General features: G+C 43.3%; 1 protein-coding gene across 1 annotated transcript in view; it reads left to right on the top strand.

Moving 5' to 3' along the window:
- SULF1 (sulfatase 1) overlaps positions 1-20,450 on the top strand; it is an 85,222-nt gene that overhangs the window by 52,707 nt on the left and 12,065 nt on the right. Inside the window, exons 9-16 of the mRNA XM_023727720.1 lie at positions 2,818-3,034; positions 6,009-6,261; positions 7,709-7,805; positions 8,673-8,767; positions 9,309-9,374; positions 10,639-10,811; positions 13,582-13,724; positions 13,819-13,942. Coding sequence (XP_023583488.1) covers positions 2,818-3,034; positions 6,009-6,261; positions 7,709-7,805; positions 8,673-8,767; positions 9,309-9,374; positions 10,639-10,811; positions 13,582-13,724; positions 13,819-13,942 — 1,168 coding nt within the window. The remainder of the gene's footprint in view (positions 1-2,817; positions 3,035-6,008; positions 6,262-7,708; positions 7,806-8,672; positions 8,768-9,308; positions 9,375-10,638; positions 10,812-13,581; positions 13,725-13,818; positions 13,943-20,450) is intronic.

Genomic DNA, 20,450 nt, shown 5'->3' with positions numbered 1-20,450 from the left:
TTAAGTAGTCAACTCTTTTTAAAATGCTAGAGGTAGAGATTACCCCAGCGAATGGACAAGTCTTAAACCATTTGGATTTAAGACAGGTATAGGTATAGGCAGACACTCAAACACCACCAATTCACGAACTTTTTGGAGCTATGAAAAGTTATTTATGTGAAACTTTTTACCAGCAAGAATGTCTATGGCATATGGTTATTTCTTAATGGGGTTGTTTATCAGTTTCTGAGAACTTTTTTGAGAATTTCATGAAACCTCCTCAAGCTGTTTGGACCTATCTGTGAGTACTCCAAGCTCAGGTCTGGGGATCACTGGTCTCCACATCAAATGACAGAACCATGAAACAGTCCAGATGCAGTTTTCAACTAAAACTAAATTCTGTCACTTGTCAGCTAACTATGGAGAGAGAGCAAGAATTGTTGTTTGTTGTTAGTTACCATTGAGTTAGCTCTGACTCATGGAACATTATGTGTAACAGAAAGAAATGTTGCCTGCTTCTCTGCCATCTTCATAATTGTTGGTATGTTAGACTCCATTGTAATGGTTATTGTGTCAATCCATCTCACTAAGGATTTTGCTCACTTTTGTCGGCCCTCTACCAAATGAAATGTCCTTTTCTAGCAATTGATCTTTCCTAACGACGTGTCCAAAGTAAACAAGTTGAAGTCTCACCATCCCTGCTTTTAAGGAATATTTTGGTTATGTGTTATATTTCTTCTAAGACAGATTTGTTTGTTCTTCTGGCAGTCCACAGTTTATTCAATATTCTTCGCCAACACCACAATTCAAATGTATCGTTTCTTCTTCTTTCTTCTTTTAAAGATAGCACATTGTCCTGCAAGTATAGGTCAGCTAGCAGTGCTTATCTGCAACTGGAGTCATTTTCTGACATGGTTAGGTCAATAAGTTACAAGACACAGCTTCCTTTTCATACCCACACACCCAAATACATACATGTCTCTCAAAGACTCATCCATCTGAGCTACTTAGACCTCAATATGTCCCTTCTGCCCTCCACATGGGATCCAGCTGCAAGGAGGTCCAGTAACCAGTTGCTAACTGAAAACAGTAGTTCTTAACCCCAACTGCAGATTTGAATCCTCTGTGAAGCTTTTAAAAATCCCACTGTCCAGCCAGCTTTGAGAACCACTAATGTGACATAACTTCCAAGTGCTTAATCAAGTTGATTTCCCCTCTTTTCGTTAAATCCACTGTAACTTAGTCCGCAGACTACTCTTTTTTGTGCTCCCTTTTCATGGCTTCATTAATAGGTAGTTCGTTGCCTTTTCTCCTCAGTTTCAGCTTCTCTGGATGGAAATGTTGACCCTTCAAAACAGTCTGGCCAAGCCACAAAAGAAGTTTGTAACCTGATGTGGCTTGAAGTAACCAAATTCAATAGTACCAAGAGTGTGCAGGGGCTAATGCGAAATCACAGAACCAGCTCTATGTACCTGGGATTTGGGGACTAGACAGTAGAAGCCCAAAGGTTGTTCTGATTGCTCAACACCAGTTGAAGGCTTACAACCCCTTAAGGGAAAATGAACCACCACTCTACCTGTTGGTTCACTGTGAATGGCTGCACCCTATTTTGTACAGGGGTGTCATTTGCCTGCTGACAGAGCCAGCTGGGACCCTTGGCCGGAAGTCACCTTCCATGGGTGAAGTGCTATGATTTCAGCCAGACTGATACTTGAGAGGCACTGGAAAACCTTAAAAACTTCATGCTAAGTGAAATAAGTCAGACACAAAAGGACAGATATTGCATGATCCTAATCATATGAAGTATCTCAAATAAGCAACTGCATAGAGACAAGTTTAGTAGAGGTTACCACGGGCCAAGGGAGGGAGGATGGGTGGGCTGTTATTGTTAAAGAACTTGTGAGTTTCTGTTTGGGGTAATGAAAATCTTCTGGAAAAAGATAGTGGTGATGATTGCACAAGATGGTGAATGTAATTAATGCCACTTAGCTGTACACTTCAAAGTGGTTAAAATGGCAAATTTTGTGTTACACATATTTTAGCACAATAGATTTTTTTTTTTTTAGTCATCCTCCAAAAAAAGGCCCTCCAGCCAACTAAAACAAGAAGGGGCAGCATTGAGGAATACTTAGAATGGTGTCATATTTGTTGTTCATTGAGACAGAAATGACTACAGCAGGCACAATTAGAAAATGCAGTGTAAACGCCAGGTGAGTGGCTCCTGGGAAGGTAGACCAGCACTCCGTTAGGAGCAGCTGGCACCGTGAAGTGTGCGATGTTTGCAGATGGATAAGAAAAGGCACAGGAGAAAACCTGACAAGTGTTCTAATGTCTCGGGTGTACGCAAGGTGGCTCACCCTGTGATGGACTCAGATGAAACTCACCTCAGTTTTCCTTATCTGCCACTCTTCCTGGCTCGCATTAGAAATTCAGAGGCAGAGAACAAAGTAGCCGAGTTTGTTTTTCCAGAAAGAAGCGTCGGGAGAAAACAACCCCGACAGCTGCGTACTGGGGCTTGGTGAATTAAGGGCTCTTACGTGTTCCATTCAAGCTCTGTTTAGTCTGGAGGCCGAGGATTTATATACCATTTTTGGCTCTGGTGTCATTTAGGTAGTTCTGATTTCCAGTGATTTCTTTGGCATCTGTATTTGCCTACAGAGAAAGGAGTAATTAGGAGAAGCGGGGCTCGCGGTATTACGGGGTCACTTAGGAGCTTGCCTTTCCTCACTCGTGCTCTTTAATGGTGTTACAGCCAGTGTTTCTAGAAACTAAAGCAGCAGTCCTTAATACTAACACCTGGATCAGAATCGTAACCCGCTTTCACGCTGGCTTTTGCAGAAGTGGCAGTGCATCGAGGATACATCTGGCAAGCTTCGGATTCACAAGTGTAAAGGCTCCAGCGACCTGCTGGCGGTTCGGCAGAGCACGCGAAAGCTCTACTCTCGCGGTTTCCATGACAAAGACAAGGAGTGCGCTTGTGGACAGAATGGTTACCGAGCCAGCAGGACCCAGAGGAAAAGCCAAAGGCAGTTCCTGAGAAACCAGGGGACTCCCAGTAAGCCATGCGCTCGAGATCATCTAAGGGCCGGCCGGGTCCTTTGGGGATGGACGTTAAAGAGACAAAAGGGTTTCTCCTTCCACGTTTTAGATATTAAATGCATACATTTAGGCCTGCTTTGTGCCGGCCCGTACGCCAAAAACAAACGCTTGCTGTTTTAAAATAAGAAAGCTGAGATTCATTTGCAATTTTCCTTTGTAAACATTTTTCACTTACACAGCGAATGAAAATGTATTCGGTAAAAGCACCCCAGACACAAAACATACGCACGCATACAAGAGCTATGAAGTGGTTATTCCAAGGGGTAGGTATGGTTTAAGTCAATTTAATTTTACCTTCATGCTGACATCTTGGTTTGTCTGCCTTAAGGTGCTAGAAAACAAATTCCAAGATTTTACTACTTGTGCATTTAACCTAACGGAAAATCATAAACAATTTTTTAAAGGCATGTGTTTTAATCTCTGTTTTAGGATGATATATTTGTAGTTTTTAATTCTGTCAGATGAGTGCCTCTTGTTGGCTGACAGAGTCAAACTAGTCGAATTCATTAGGAAAACACTGCCTAACATTTTCTTCATTAAAACTTACCAGGCAGCCAAGAGACCTCTGATTACAGACATAGGAGAACCCAGAGCCTGGCACCTTCCGTAAAAGAATGAGGGTCTAGTGTCATCTAGTGGAATAATGTGCAAAATGACTCATTTTGTGGTCATTTTCTGCTAGGTCGTTAGTTGCCATAGAGTCAATTCTGACTCATGGTGACCCCGTGTGTGCAGACTGCTCCAAAGGTTTTCAAGGCTGTGATCTTTCAGAAACAAATCACCAGGCCTGTCTTCCGAGAAGCCTCTGGGTGGGTTCGAACTGCCAACCTTTTGGCTAGTAGTTGAGCCCTTTCCCATGCCTGCCACCCATAGGCCACATACGTTAAATTCAAGTCATGTCCAAAATCTGGTAGTAAAATCATTCGGTACAATACAGCAGCCCTTAGGACATAACCTTTCACCGTGAAGTCCACACATGGACTTTTATTTTAGCCATAGCCTATGTGTATTTGCACATTTTTCTGAATGTCTCTAACTTACAACAAATTCTTAAAGGACTTCATAACCCAAAAGGCTAAGAACCATTGATTTGGGAGATTTTCTTTCTTCTTGAGAGAACATGTCAGGTTTAATAATTCACACAAAGATAGCAAATCAAGAATTGACAAGGACCTCTGCCATTCTCCTTTCCCAGAACCAACTACCAATATTCAGCTTAGAGGTAGAGGCCCCTTCTTCTCTCCTAGGAAGTCAGATGTTGCTTTCGTAGTGCTGACCATAAAGCACATTGAATTTTAAATGTTGAGGTACAAACAAGAGATGTGTTCCCGTCTTCCTATTTCAGCCCCACATTGGAGGGATAAAGCCATGTGAGTATGTCCCAGAGAGCCCAAGTGCAGCTGTCACAAGGGGGCCATGTTTGCACTTTAAGGTTCTGATCTAGCCCACTAGGGGCACCTGATGATGTTCCATAGTGGCCAGAAAGCATGCTGACCCACCCCCCACACACATTATCCCTCCAGTGCCAGAATGAAGTCAGGTAGCTGATGAAAGCCTTTGCAAACTTTAATTTTTCTTATTGAGCAATCCTCTATTATTCGTGCAACCAGGAAGTGTCTAGAGCATGTAGCTTTATGAAGAAGTAACCCCAAGTTGTGGAAAGACTAGGGCTTTGTGGTCTGACAGGTTACAGTCCTGGCTCCCACAGCTATTGGCTGTGTAACCTTGCCAGATGGATGGACCATTCAGAGCTTCTGTTTTCTCGTCTACAAAATGAAGACGTTGTTGTTGTTAGGTGCCGTCATGTCGGTTCCAACTCACAGTGACCCTATGTATAATGGAACAAAACACTGCCCAGTCCTGTGCCATCCTCACAATTGTTGTTATGCCTGAGCCCATTGTTGCAGCCATTGTGTCAATCCATCTCGTTGAGGGTCTTCCTCTTTTTCGCTGACTCTCTACTTCACCAAGCATGATGCCCTTCTCCCAGGGACTGGTCCCTCCTGATAACATGTCCAAAATATGTGAGATGTAATCTCACCATCCTTGCTTCTAAAGAGCATTCTGGTCGTACTTCTTCCAAGACAGATTTATTCGTTCCTTTGGCCGTCCATGGTGCATTTAGTGTTCTTTGCCAACACCACAGTTCAAAGGCATCAATTCTTGTATGAGGATAATGCCACCAAATTCAGGAGCCTGTTTGAATAATCAGATATGTGTGTTTATGTAAGGATTTATTATAATCACTGTCTTTCATGGTTGTGAATTAGAGATATGTATAAAGTGAATAATACATAGCAAAAGCTCAGTAAGTGAGCTGTTATTAATAATGCCATAATTGAAGAATATAATTTTATCCAAACAATCTGCTTTAGCAGTTCACTTTAAAAACTAAATGTAGATGTTCACAGCCTGCTGTAAGTGGAAAGGATGTTAGAGATTGCCCAAACCCACCCCCTCACTTGAAGGATAGAGGACCTGAGGCCCAGAGACACCTGCCCAAGGCGTTCTGTGGTGGCAAGGCCAGGACTAGAACCCACCTCTCCTGATGTGAGCTGCCCACAGCACTAAGATGTCTCTCAGCAACGCACGCAGCATGTACCACTTGTCCCTTTCCAGTACGCTCACCGTGCCCAATGATCATTTTCTTCCCCACCTAAACTAAATCAGGACCTTCATATTAATGTACCAACCAAATCAAACCCATTGCCATCAAGTTGATTCCAACTCATGGTGACCCTGTGTGTTACCGAGTAGAACTGCTCCATAGGATTTTCTTAGCTGTAATCTTTATGAAAGCAGATTGCCAGGCCTTTCTTCCGAGGTGCCCCTGAGAAGGTTCAAACCACCAACCTTTAGATTATAGATGAGCGCAAGTCATTTGTGCCACCCAGGGATCTCCATATTAATGTATCTTCCCTTATTTCCAGAGTACAAGCCCAGATTTGTCCATACTCGGCAGACGCGTTCCTTGTCTGTTGAATTTGAAGGTGAAATATATGACATAAACCTGGAAGAGGAAGAATTACAAGTGTTGCAACCAAGAACCATTGCCAAGCGTCATGATGAAGGCCACAAGGGGCCAGGAGATCTCCGGGCTGCCAGCGGTGGGAACGGGGACGAGATGCTGGCAGACAGCAGCAATGCCATGGGCCCGCCTGCCACCGTCCGAGTGACACACAAGTATGAAGGCTTTAGGTGTTCACTAGGGCTGAGCTCATCCCCATTTTGCCATTTTACAAAATGTAACTGCACTCAGCACTCTGCTGCCCAAGGAGCTGCATACAGGACAACTGGTGGTTAAAGACACAATAAGAGCCCAAACAATGGTAGATTAGGACGTGAGTTTGGGGTCAGTTTCACACATAGGCTGAGCAGCTGGAAATCCAGCCAGAGTAACTCTGTCACATCTTGACTTAGCAGGCTGGGAGCTTATGCACTTAAGCAGTTATCTTTGTGGGAGTCTAGAAAACAGACGGGAACAATTACTGGGACTAGCAGAGACTCTTCCACATGGCAAGGTCCCTCTTGCTCAGAGCAGCTCACGAACACAGCCTCAGAAATGAAACAGAGCCCAAGAGAGGACTGTGGGTCCCAGGTAAGCTTCCAGATAGATGGTATAGATTGGGAAGAGATGTAAGATACAGAAACACCTAGCCTGTCCAGATCCCAGACAGCATAGAAAACCAGTTGCCTTCAAGTTGCTTCTGACTCATGACAACCCCATGTGTGTCAGAGTAGAACTGTTCTCCATAGGGTTTTCAATGGCTGCTTTTTTGGAAGTAGATCACCAGGCCTTTCTTCTGAAGCACCCCTGGCTGGACTTGAACCTCCAACCTTTCAGTTAGCAGCTGAGCACATTAACCATTTGCACCACCCAGGGGTTCCTGAGAGCATAGAGGGCCTTGAAAGTCATTGAGACAAGGAGGGGAGAGAATTCCAGCATAGCTTTCATAGATTCGTGTGGTTCTTCACTTCCTTCCAAAATCTACTTACTCTCCTGGTAGAGAAATATTTTCTTTCTGAATTTATGACCCAAGCTATTTGTTTTCTTTATAATTTCATCACTGTGGGGGGCAGGGTATGGTGAGGTCACCCAAAGTTTTCATTTGATATGCTAAGCGATTTAGATCACGATTTGTTTCTCTTATATAATTCATTGACACACACACACACACACACACACACACACACACACCCCACATCTCACCTGCTGTCTTTGCCAGGGTTGTTTCTTTGCTTCAAAACTTAATGGGGTTCTCAAGGCAAGCTCTTTTTAACAAATTGAGTGGATGAATACCCTCTTTCTGATTCTGAATTTCTTCAAACAAGCTATTTCTATCATGACTTTGGAAAACTTTTTTTTCTTACATATACTTGCTGAGGCTTTCAAAACTGGAATTTTAAGTGGCATCTGTTTATGGGGAGGTGAATATTCACAGCTGTCTTATAAGATCATCTTAGTGCTGCTCTCTCTATGACCCCATCCTTTGTCCACACCTGTAGTTGGGAGACATCCTCCATCATCCTTGGCTATTGATCGGTTCTGTACTTACTGCTTGTATCCAGATTAAGAATTTACAGGATAATTAATTTTCCTTCACTATTTCTAATTTGTTTGTATTTGTAGATGTTTTATTCTTCCAAATGATACAATCCATTGTGAGAGAGAACTGTACCAATCAGCCCGGGCCTGGAAGGATCATAAGGCCTACATTGATAAAGAGGTGAGCCCTGGCTATGTGGTTGTCAGGTGTATTGGTTACCTAGTGCTGCTGGGATACATACAGTACATGTGGGTGACTTTACGGAACAGAAATTTATTTTCTCACAGGTCTGGAGGCTGCAAGTCCCAATTGAGGTCTCAGCCATGTCAATCCCTCCCTTATCGGTAGCCCTGAACATTCCTTTAGCTCCTTACCTTGTAGATGATTTTCACATGGCATCTGCCTTCCCCCATGTGTATGGGTCTCTGGGTCTATCTGCCCTTTTTATAACTCAGAAGTGATTAGATTCAGAACCCACCATACTCAAGTATGATCTAATGAACATAACAAAGGAATCCCTATTTCCAAACAGGATTACATCCACAGGTGTAGAGGTTAGGATTCCAACACATCTTTTCAGGGACACAATTTAATCCATAAGTTAGATTCCTAATTTAGACTCGGCCCTCCAGCCCTGCTCTGCCAGTTTGGAGGAACGTCGTATGTGTACACTTCGTCTTCTTGTTCATTCCGTGAAAAGAAGAAAAACACCCAAGATATTTCTCTTTCTCCAGTGATTTAGTGATAACCCTGACTGAAAAACCAAATAAAATGTGAGAAGAAAGTGGGGATCAACTCAATGACCTTTTGAAATCCCTGTGATAAAGTGATCCAATTATAATAGAGACATCTGTTAATGTTTGTTTGTAACACATCGGATGAAATACAGAGGTAGACCTAGTCTATGCCCAGTTTGCTTCCAAATTAATTATCATCTCAAATGGATAGTTACAATTGTAAAACAGAAAATAAGGTGGGAAAAAAAAAGATACTTGGAGTAGGAAATCCTCCTCTTAAAATGCCATTGTTCAAATACATATTTTCCAGATTGAAGCTCTGCAAGATAAAATTAAGAATTTAAGAGAAGTGAGAGGTCACCTGAAGAGAAGAAAGCCCGAGGAATGTGGCTGTAGTAAACAGAGGTAAGCGTCTACCCATCCCACTGACTGCTTCCCGAACGCATTTCCATTTGTACAAGCTAATGTGATTACAGAGTCCCTGCACTCAGCTGCCAGCCAGGCTACCAACCAAAAGGTTGGAGGTTAGAATCTACCCAGAGGCACCTCAAAGAAATGCTTAGAGGCCTACTTCTGAAAAATCAGCCATTGAAAACCCTATGGAGCACAGTTCTACTCTGATACACAACGGGGTCGCCATGAGTTGGAATCAACTCAACGGCAACTGATTTTTTAAAGTGATTACCACTAGGCTTATGTCTCTCTTTTACCAATTAAAACTTTAATAAATTGTTGACATTATCGTATATTATAACAACCTAAGCTATTTAGAGCAAATTAAATATGCCATAAACCTATGCAGAAGATAAAAAAAAAAGTCCCATTAAGTTAAAATCGTTGTAACAAAGTAACTATTTTCCTTCTATTTTGCTTTCTTTATGTAAAATGAATTGTTTGGTCAAATGAAAGGTCATGAAGACTCACTTTTTACTCCTTTTACCTGCAGCTATTACAATAAAGAGAAAGGTGTAAAAAAGCAAGAGAAATTAAAGAGCCATCTTCACCCATTCAAGTAAGTAACTCTCTGTTGTCCACATTCATGGGAATGGAGGACTGTCTGTGGGCACTTCTGAAAGGCTGGAGGGTCTCCTGGGTTCTAACTGGTGCTGCTTCAGAAGAAGCAGAGTCACCTAGGAGGGCCAGTAGCTCAAGAAGGTGAAAACAAAGCCCACACTCTGCCAAGGAACTGTGGTGATGATTGTGGAACACTTTGGGACAGAGCCAGCCGGAGTTCTACTCTGCCTCTGCGTGCACCCTCCACTGCATTTATGAGACAATCCTCAAGTGCAGCTACCACCCTCAGTCAGTGGAGGCTTGCGTGTCGCTATGATGCTCAACAGGTTTCAACAGAACTTCCAGACTAAGGCAGAGTAGGAAGAAAGGCCTGGCAATCTACTTCTGAAAATCAGCCAATGAAAACCCTATGAATCACAATGCTCTGATCCTCTTGTGCATGGGGTTGCCAAGAGTCAAGGCCAACTTGACAACAACAACAAACAAACAAACTGTATTTTACTCAATGTACTGCTTTCTGTGCAGAGTGCCAAAGAGATGTGGGCTCTTGGTTAGATCAGCGTGTGGCAAAGCGCAGCCTGCAATCGTGTGAATTCTGAAAGTTATAAGAAATATACATATTTTTAAATAAGAGTAAAATCTGCATACGAAGGAGACTTAGTATTTGAGCCTCAACAAAATTTGAAGCCCTTTAGGGAAAACCAATATTTAAAGAGAAAAAATTTTTTTCCAAGCCTGTTTTGTAGAATTTGTTAAACAATTTTAGAAACCATCTAATTGAAGCCGTCTAACCCAACCAACTGTCCATCTAACCCAACCAACTGTCCATCTAACCCAACCAACTGTCCATCTAACCCAACCAACTGTCCGTCTAACCCAACCAACTGTCCGTCTAACCCAACCAACTGTCCATCTAACCCAACCAACTGTTGACTCCATGGCTGACAGGTACAAAACCACTGGGAAGTTAAGTGATTTGCTCAAGAAGTCCTGCTAGTGGGATTCACATTTATCTTCATCAGTGTTTAAATGTAAGGAAGGAAGAAAATATAGACCCTATTAAGGCTTAATAAAGTTCTAACGGAGATGCCGCTTAATGAGCTTCTCTTCACCATTGCTGGTTATATTTTGGGGCCCTCTGTGATAAATAAAGATCATCTGTTATCATGTATCCAAATTTGTGTTTGAGATTCAAAGCAGCGATCCGAGTTTTCATTGAGGAAGTACTTCTGATCATTACAAAACCTCTTCTATTGGAATAGGGAGGCTGCTCAAGAAGTAGACAGCAAACTCCAGCTTTTCAAGGAGAATCGGAGGAGGAAGAAGGAGAGGAAGGAGAAGAAACGGCAGAGGAAGGGGGATGAATGCAGCCTTCCTGGCCTCACCTGCTTCACGCACGACAACAACCACTGGCAGACGGCCCCCTTCTGGAACTGTAAGTTGTTCACCCCAAGTGCCGCGTGCTGCTACCATGGGGACAGTGACTCATACTGCAGTTACTTCGACTAAGATTCAATGGCATAAAACCAGCTATCTGGAAGGATTCGAATGGAAAATGTCATGTTATTTTCTATACTGGCAAATCATGTTATTTTGCCAAAAAATTGCTTTTTTCTTTAGAATTTTTTTGCTCATATTTTGTTTGAAATGCCAGACTTCTCCCTGGATTTTTCTCCTTAGGATGTTCTTGTGCATAGTGCGCAGCACCTGGTAGAGTTCCTACTCAAGAAGATTGCTCTACAGCTAAATGAGCATATGAACAGTGCTGCCCCAAATGTATTTTGCTTCTGCTTTATTTTCAGTGTATACTGTACACACAGTACAAGGGGGTAAAGAGTGGTAAGAGCTCCTCAAATGCAGAGCGACACCCTACTTAATGTCCCACTCCACTTCAGAACCAAGCACCATGCTTACAGAATAATAGGAGCTCAATAAAATATTTGATTTTTCCATTGGATTGCAAGATTATGGAATAATAATGATTGTCCATTTTTTAAATGGATGCTCATATATGCATGTCTGTGCACAATATTCCCTGAGGTCATAGAGAAATAATACCCTAAATTCTTGTGGTACATCCTCAGACTGACGGCTTATCATCCTGTGAAGTAGATGAAATACCAGCCATCAGTTGCTCTCAAGTCAGTTCTGACTCAGGGCCACCCCACGTGTCTCAGGGTAAAATTGTGCTCCATGAGGTTTTCAGTGTCTCATTTTTTGGAAGTAGATCACCAAGCCTTTCTTCCGAGATGCCTCTGGGTGGACTCGAACCTCACCCGTTAACCATTTGCACCACCCAGAGACTCCAGATGAAACACAGAATCTTAGAATGGAAAGGCTCTTTGGGGACCACCCATGTCAGTGTTTCTCAAACTTGAATTTTGAGATGTCCAGGAATCCACAGATCACTCTTAGGGCAATATAAGACCTATCCATGAGAATCTTTAAGTTCTGTCTATTTTGATGCCTCTTGATTGCAGCATCCATGTTTGCACTGAAGCAGTGAAATTTAAACTGCAATTTAAAGGCTTAAGAGAAGGAATCCATGTGAAAGGGGGCGTGCGTGGAGGGGGGCGGCATTTCAGGCAGAAGGAATAGCATGAGCAAGGTTCTGAGGAAGTAAAGAATTTGTTGCGTCCAGGACTGGTCAAGCCCTTTGAAGATCAAGCACTGAGAAACATGAACTTCTTATTCTCTCGTGCCAGATGGAGGTCCTTCATACCACTATCCGCTTCTCCCCGTCTGAGCTGAGACCACCCTGCCCAAGCCACCACCATTTCTTACCTCAGCCACTATGAAACCCCGTCTGTGGCCTCCCAGATTCCTCGCTTGCTCTTTCTAATCCACTCTGCTCAGAGGACTCAGAGTGATCTTTTAATGACACCCTATTTTTATTAGGGAACTAAGTCCCTGGGTGGTGCAAATGGTAACAGGCTCAGCTGCTAACCAAAAGGTTGGAATTTGAGTCCACTCAGGCACCTCAAAAGAAAGGCCTGGCAATCTATTTCTGAAAAATCAATCATTAAGAATCCCACAGAGCACAGTTCTATTCTGACACACATAGGGTCACCATGAGTTGGAGCTGACTCGACAGCAACTGGGGGGTTAGTATTTTTTAGGAATATAGAGTAAAATCCTTAATCTATATGACAAAGCCCTGCTTACTACATGTCAGTTCTACTTCTGGGCCCACTTCCTCCCACCTCAGGGCCTTTGCACATGCTGCTCCTCTGCCTGGAAGGCTCTCACGCCTTCACCCACCTGCAGCCCTGTGCCTATCAGAGACCTACGCACCATTCAGATCTCAACTGTAACATCACTTCTTCATGGAGACCTTCCCTGGACCCTCAGACTACGCTAAGCCCTTTCAGCACACTTTCAGCATGCTCTACCTTTACTCCGTAGAACTTTTCACATTTGTAATTACATGCTTTTTACTTTTACTTTTGCTTAACATTCGTCTTCCTCACTAGACTATAAGTTTCTTAAGATAAGAGGCCCTGTCTACGCGATGCTGTACCCTTGGCACGTAGTAGATGCTCAATGAACGTAAGATGACCAAACAAGCAAGCAAACCACCTTGTTAACCAGGAACCTTTGTGTGGTACAAGAGATGTTTATGGTCACAGCCCAGCTTATGTCAAAGCATTGAAGACAGCCTATGATGATTACAGTTACATCATCCCAAGAGCTACCCAGCTGGGCTCAAGCCTTCTCCAAACCACTTCACACTGTGGAATTCCCGATCTTTCTATGTCCCATTTGTGACACCTGGCCATCTGACATAGAGAACGAGTGAAGGCACCAGTTACAGCTTTATATTAAGTAACTACTTTTTCTTGTTTAAAAAAAGATAAAAATAACCCTAGACAGAAGTTCTGATATTTTTCTTCCCATACTCCAGTCACCCACCCTGCTTTGGAGACTACTGCCAAACGGAGCTAAGCGGAGGGCAGACACGTACGGAAAGTCCATCTGCACCTTCAGCCTGTGGTCCGTGCCATGGGTCACCGCCTTGTTTTCCGTTTTCACTAGTCTCATAGCAAATCTGTATTGAGAAGGGTAAAAATTAAAGTTATCTTTAACATCTAATCACAATATTTGTAAGATAAAGTGTAAAGATAATGAAACATTGGAATGGAGAGACTGCCTACGTTTTTTCATTCTTTTGCTTTTGTTGTGTTTTTCTTTTTTTTTCCCAATAGTGGGATCTTTCTGTGCTTGCACGAGTTCTAACAATAACACCTACTGGTGTTTGCGTACAGTGAATGAGACACATAATTTTCTTTTCTGCGAGTTTGCTACGGGCTTCTTGGAATATTTTGATATGAACACAGACCCTTATCAGGTAAGACGATGTGTTTTCATTTTAGGAAGGTTGTTAAAAATAGGATAACCTGGAAATGAGCTGAAATAAGTTGTCTCGACCCTCTTTTCTGCAGCTCACAAATACAGTCCACACGGTAGAACGGGGCGTTCTGAATCAGCTACACATACAGTTGATGGAGCTCAGAAGCTGTCAAGGTTATAAGCAATGCAACCCAAGACCTAAGAGCCTTGAAGCTGGTAAGAGAGAACAATTTTTTTTTCCTACATTACCTGGAAAATTCTTTGTTACCAAGTTTTCTGCCTATGAAACTTTTATATGCGTAGAAAAATATTGTTTTGGATACTTATGGGGGAACTCTCTAGGCAATGCCAAACACTTTTTTAATCTCTTAAGTTTAGCTGTGGATGAGTTAATGGAAACACGAGATACATCAAAAGATTTGGTGAGCATTTCATTTCGATTTCTCCTGCAGGTCTATTCTATTAGTCAATCTCGATTCCTGATAGAAGCAGCTATTGGAGATGGGATGAAGGCTCTGAGGATTTGTTATTGTTAACAGTCATAAATGTAGGCTAGGTAAACCAGGATATCCTCTTTTTTAAGGGACCTTGGACGGAAACATAATGCCCGATTTCTGCGTATCCAATTGTGGAGCACCCCCAGTTGGGTCCCTGCCCACGACACAGTGAATTAGATTTCTTTGGCCAGTATTTCCCATGTCTCTTTAAGAATATTTCAAGACACCAATGTAGACAGCATCAGAAACTAGAGATAATTGAGCAGCTTGTTAACTTGGGATCTAAAAGGGAAAGGGGGTCTATGTGAAATCAGCCAGATGTTCCCTCCCTGGTCTGCAGTGTTAAACTCACCAACTTATTTCTCCTTTGGATCTTGGGGATGCAGTTCTTTTCAGTATCAGCCCCAGCTCTTTCCTGTTTAATGCAAATACCCGTTTTCTCCTTGTAATTTTTGTAGGAATGTAAATACCCACTGTCTGTAGAAGGAAGGAGTGAGAGCTAAGGCTGGATTGGCCACTGGTGTCAGCAGAGCATGCCAACCCCTGAAGGGTGAAGAGCTGAACTTTAGGCACTGGGGAGGAGTTCACAGGGGCCCTTTGTTGTGTGGCTGAGTTTTCTCAGTGTCTTTAGCAGATTATGTCTCTGCCGGAGAGCCAGTATCTCCAGCAGTAAAAGTAGGCAACTCTATGGGTTGTGTGACCTGAAGAGTCGAGGTTCTCGTCCCAGAATGAACCGTGTCACTGCTCGTCATTTCCACCCTTGTCGGGTCATAAAGGCTTTTGATCCATGGGAGTCCCATCACGCAATGTAAATCCTGTGAGAGCACTCACATCTCAGCTGTCAGTCAACAGCTCTCTGTTAACATCTTGGTGGAATCAGCTGCCAGCAGGATAGGTCTTGTGGTCACTGAGCCTGCTCAGCTCAAATCTTTTCAAATATCCTGTTTGTCTGTTGACCTTTTCCTCCAAACTTACCAACTTACCAAAAAAACCCACAGCAGCGTAGAATCTAAACCAACTGTTAGGGATACTAGAAATGTTATACCCAGACCTTTCTCCCCGGAAGAACATAGCATTCTTATCGGTGATGACAAAACCACTCAGTGAAATCTGCTCAATTGTCTTAATGGTGAAAAGACACACCAGGTGCAGCCAGGTATTGCTGTTGCGCGTCAAATAGTGCTCGCCGCCATCTTGACTATTGCTAGAGGATATAAATGTCGGCCATTTTTTTCAAGTGTTTTGTCTAAATTTAGCCAAAATTAAACTTTTACTCAGAATCCCATAGACTTCTGGAGGTACTTTTCTTCCTACTTTTAAATCAGCGTCCCTCCTTTTCTCACCTTCACCCATTTTTCATGTAAACACTTGTGGTTTTTATCTTAAACCTTTTCGTTTATAGCTCTCAGTCCTCATTTTGAACCTGTGTGGTAGAAAAGCTCAGTTGGGCTTGGGCACTGTCTGTATTTAACACAATGTAATATATTTCTTTCTAGGATTTAGAAGTTGTGCATGGAAAACAAGATTGTCAATGGTTGTATGTGTTCTAAAGCTAACATGAGTTACTCTTGTATTTTCCTATATCAGGAAATAAAGAAGGAGGAAGCTATGACCTACACAGGTATTCACACTTTTTTATTTTCCTCAGCAGCTTCTTTCCCAATAATTGCATGACCCAGCCATTATTTCAACTAATTTCTGTTCCTGACCATGTTGCACAGACCATAGCTTGGGGTGCATGCGCATTCTAACAGCATTCTCCACCATATTTTTTGTCACGGGTTTTAGATCTGTCGTTTTGCTTTCACATCAGCTCACTGTCACAAGATGTCTCCCAGAGCATTCCTTCGCTCCTGGGTGTGCTTGCTTGTTGGATGATGCTTTTAAGCCTGGAATGACGTGAGGAAAAAAAACAAACTTAACGCAACCTTTGGGGAGCTGTGGGAGGGGGTGGGAGAATTCTTTTCCTTGTGGTGTTTACGCCTTGACTTGGTGAGGAAGCTTCATGGAAACTAACTAGAGTTTTCATTCAATACAACACCAAAGGCACAAAAGGAGTAATGGGAATTTTAAGAGAATTCTCAAGCAGAAGTGAAAGGAAGGAAAAGGAGCTTCTCTGTGGACATTTGTTAGTTAACTGTTGGTGAGAAGCCCTGGTAATGTGTCCAGAGACTCTACAGAGTGGTAGGGATTGAAGAGAATGTTCTGGGTGTTGGGGACAGGCATTAGAATCAAGACACTTAGGTCTTGACATAACATGCATGAGCTGCCACTGGAATGATACCTGAGACAGTAGTGCCTGACACAAACACTCACGAACAGCCCTTACCCCAGTCGTCACATTCCTCTCCCCACGCATTTTACCTTATTGTGCTCTGAAGAGGGAACCCGGACGCCTGGTGACCCTGTTACTTGGTTATCCGGCAATGTTGTTGTTAGCTGCCGTTGAGTCAGCTCCGAATCATGGCGACCCCATGTACAATAGAAGGAAATATTGCCTGGTCCTACGCTGTCTTCACAATCATTGGTATGCTCAAGTCTATTGTTGCGGCCACTGTGTATTTTGAGTGCCTCCCAACCTAGGGGGCTCACCTTCCAGCAATATTATGTTGTGATCCATAGGGTTTTCGGTGTATAATTTTCGGAAGTAGATTGGTAGGCCTTTCTTCCTAGTCTTAGTCTGGAGGCTCTGCTGAGACCTGTCCACCATGGGTGACCCCACTGGGATTTGCAATACCAACAGAATACTTTTCATCATCCTAGCAACACGCAAGCCACCACAGTACGACAGACTTTGACAGACAGGTCACTTGGTCACCCAGCACCATTAGCCCTTGCTAATTTTCTACTCAGAGCCTAGACTTCAGGGATCTCAGAAATGTGCCTTTGGCTGCAGGTAGGGACTGTCTGCTACAGGAATTCTGAGGACAGAGGTGTTTCCCGCCGTAGTTCATGCATCCACCTGGGAAGAAAACTTCCATCAAGGAATGGACATAATTGGCTCCAAATATATTGATATCTCCAGAGGAACAAGTTATTGCTGTTCCAGGTCTCCCTGTCCACCCCTCTGTCACCTCTTCCAGCCTCCTGAGATACGGTCTCTGATTCCACCTTTCAGAGGGCAGCTCTCTTCCCCAGCTAGAAGCTAAATGGCAATAGGAAAGGTGTTGGGAAAGATGTAAACAAACAAACAAAACAAAGGGAGCTGGGCTTTTGAGGATGTATAGGATCACTTATATATCTCTGCTCTTTCTTCTCTCTCTTGCCTTTCTTCCATTTTCCTTTCCTTGCTCTGTCCCACCCCCACCATGTCACCCCTAGCACATATAAGACAGAGCAGAAGAGCCTACTCTTAAGCTGGTCTCACCCAGGCTATGGGCTGAGGAGGCAATATTCCATGCATCAGGACTATTTTGCCTGTTTCCCAGGAGTCACGTTAAGACATTTTCAAAGTGAGACATTTTAAATGGACCTGACACTTTATATTGACTACACAGTTATTTTATGATGCACTCAATTTTATAGCTCAAGAGTTTTCCGTCTGGTCTACTTTCACATCTTCCAAGAAAGAGGTGAAAGGGTATTAACAGGTTATTTAAGACATAAGCCTGGTCACAGCTGAGTCAGAGGGCTCTTCTCCATGAAGTCATCACTGGACAACTTGAGATTAAGTGTATTTAACTGTACTTCCAAAAAACCCAAAAACCACACTCGTTGCCATCGAGTCAATTCCGACTCATAGCAACCCTATAGAACAGAGTAGAACTGCCCCATAGAGTTTCCAAGGAGTGGCTGGCAGATTCGAACTGCGAACATTTTGGTTAGCAGCCAAGCTCTTAACCACTGTGCTACGAGGGCTCCAGCTGTACTTCAGGTGTACCAGTTAAACCACAAACACTTGGGGCTCATCCTCATCTCTGATCCCCGCCACCACCACTGAACGAGTCAAACCAATCTGCTGTTTCTGAGGTCATTTAGACCCAGCCTTGGCAACTGAAAGGTAATTGTTAGCGGAATTTTCCTCTGCAGTGGTGTGGCCATGGAATCATGTGTGCAAGGGTAGCATGGTGTTACCTGTTGCTTTTCTCCCCCCACGACCCAAATTCCTTACCAAAGGACAAATCTAAGTGTACCTTATAAGTCAAAATTGCTGGCATTTTCAGACCATTTCATAATCCATGGAGCAGGCCATTGCTCATTTCAAATCCACGTCAAAAGCAGGAGTATCATGTGATGGGGTTACTAAGAGAACATTTGCCTAGGCATATTTGGAGACTCGCTGGACACCCAAATGCAGTGTTTGATGTGGCCTTACCTGGTTGTTGAATCATGTTTGATTGAAAGGGAACAGATCCAGAACAATCCATTTTATGCATTGAACTAACTGCTGAAAAGACCTGCTATCCCCCTATGGTGTTTACCAGAACAAAGCCCTCCATTGCTGTCACCACTTAAGGGATGTTAGAAGTCTTAATTCTTAAAGGGAGCCCTGGTGGCAAAGTGGTTAAGAGCTCAGACTGCTAACAAATGGTCGGCAGTTCAAATCTACCAGCCGCTCCTTGGAAACCCTAGGGGATGGTTCTACTCTGTCCTGTAGGGTCACTATGAGGCGGAATTGACTCAATGGCACACAACAACAATGATTCTTAGAGATTTTGATTTTTTTTAAAAAAGCTAATTAAAATGAATTTTTAATCATGAAATTTGATTACAAAAGACCCTGAGAGAAATGACAACAACCAAACCAAAGAACTTGACATTTGGAAATTTAGCAGAATATTTTAGAAAGTTTATTTTGCATACGGTTGATTATATAAGTGTTTTTTAAACTACTTTCTTTCTTGTGGGTTTTCCAAAAATTAATCTTTAGACTTGCCGAGAAGGTCTTCAAGAAGCAAGTTGGTCCCTACTCCTTTCGCTCTTGTCTTTCTTGCTTTGGCGTGTGCACAGGCAGGGGCAGCTGGAACCCCTGTGCCCACTCACCCTGGTCACTTTCCAGTGACGACAAGCTCAGAGTAAAGGCACAGCTCAGAAAGTGGCACCCATGACTCGGGAAATAATTTTGGCTCGAGTTGAAAGCAGTAATTTCTAACTGTGTTGCAAGATAGAGTCGGATCAACAGGTTGATGGGGTGTTTATTTTCCTCTGGCATTTGAAAGCTGATGCTGCTGCCCTTTGATGCCCAAGGACATGGCAGCTGTAGCTGTGTGTCTAAGGACTACGTGGAGCTGACAGCCTGTGCTTGGCAGCCTGAGACTGCAGGACTGCTTCCTGACCCTTTTGCTCTAAGCCCTGTAGGCCAGCTGCCCACACTGCACCCCACCCTGTCTCTGTCCTCATTGCTTTTGCTGTGCTGGCTCATCTCCATATAGCAACAGTTTGTGCCTTGCAGATGTGCGTGACACAGACAGGTGTTAGAGGCCGTACGTACAGCACTGTGGTTATGAGCATGGATACTAGAGCCAGATTGCTGTGGTTCAAATCCCAGCCTTGTTATCGAGCATGCTTAGAACAGAGTCTGGCATGTAGCAAGCCCAGTTATTAGTAAAGTATGATGTGGCAGGCAGAACATTTAGATGAGTGCAGCAGTATGTGAAAGGAAATAATAAGCACTACGATAATTCCAAAGAAGATTACTGTATTTTATAAGAGAGACAAAAGGAGATATTCATCAGCACCACCACCATCTCCATTATAATTCATGAGCAACCAAGAGTTCAGCACAAGTCCATTCTCTGAGCTGCCTAAGCCTCTTGAGATGAAAAGGAAAAAACAAATCTTCACTGCCCTGCACTATGTTGCTAAGAAGCTTTCTTGTTCTCTCCTCTCTGGTACACCTCAGGGGCTCCATTTTCTCTTTAAGCTGCCTTGCCAGCACTGTGGATTTTCTCTTGAATGTGCTCTACCAAGAGAAGGGTCAGAGTCAGGGTTCTCAAAGGGGTTGAGGCAAAATTAGCCTCCTAAGACGATGAGGAGCCTGAAGGTCAGGGTTGATAGAATCCAGGTCAGAGTTGGGGCCACTGCGTGCATTTGTGTGGTGGCACCCTGCACAGGGAGATGCTGTTGAGCCACAAAACCAAAACCATACCAAACCCATTGCTGTCAAGTTGATTCCAACTACAGGGACTCTATAGGACAGAGCAGAACTGCCCCATAGGGTTTCCAAGGAGTGGCTGGTGGATTCCATCTGCCAACCTTTTGGTTAGCAGCTGAGCTCTTAACCACTG

Source organism: Trichechus manatus, unplaced genomic scaffold, assembly GCF_000243295.1.
Source record: "Trichechus manatus latirostris isolate Lorelei unplaced genomic scaffold, TriManLat1.0 scaffold00018, whole genome shotgun sequence".
Classification (NCBI taxonomy): Eukaryota; Metazoa; Chordata; class Mammalia; order Sirenia; family Trichechidae; genus Trichechus; species Trichechus manatus.
The sequence above is the reverse complement of the archived record's forward strand: the minus strand, read 5'-3'. Positions and strand labels throughout refer to the sequence as shown.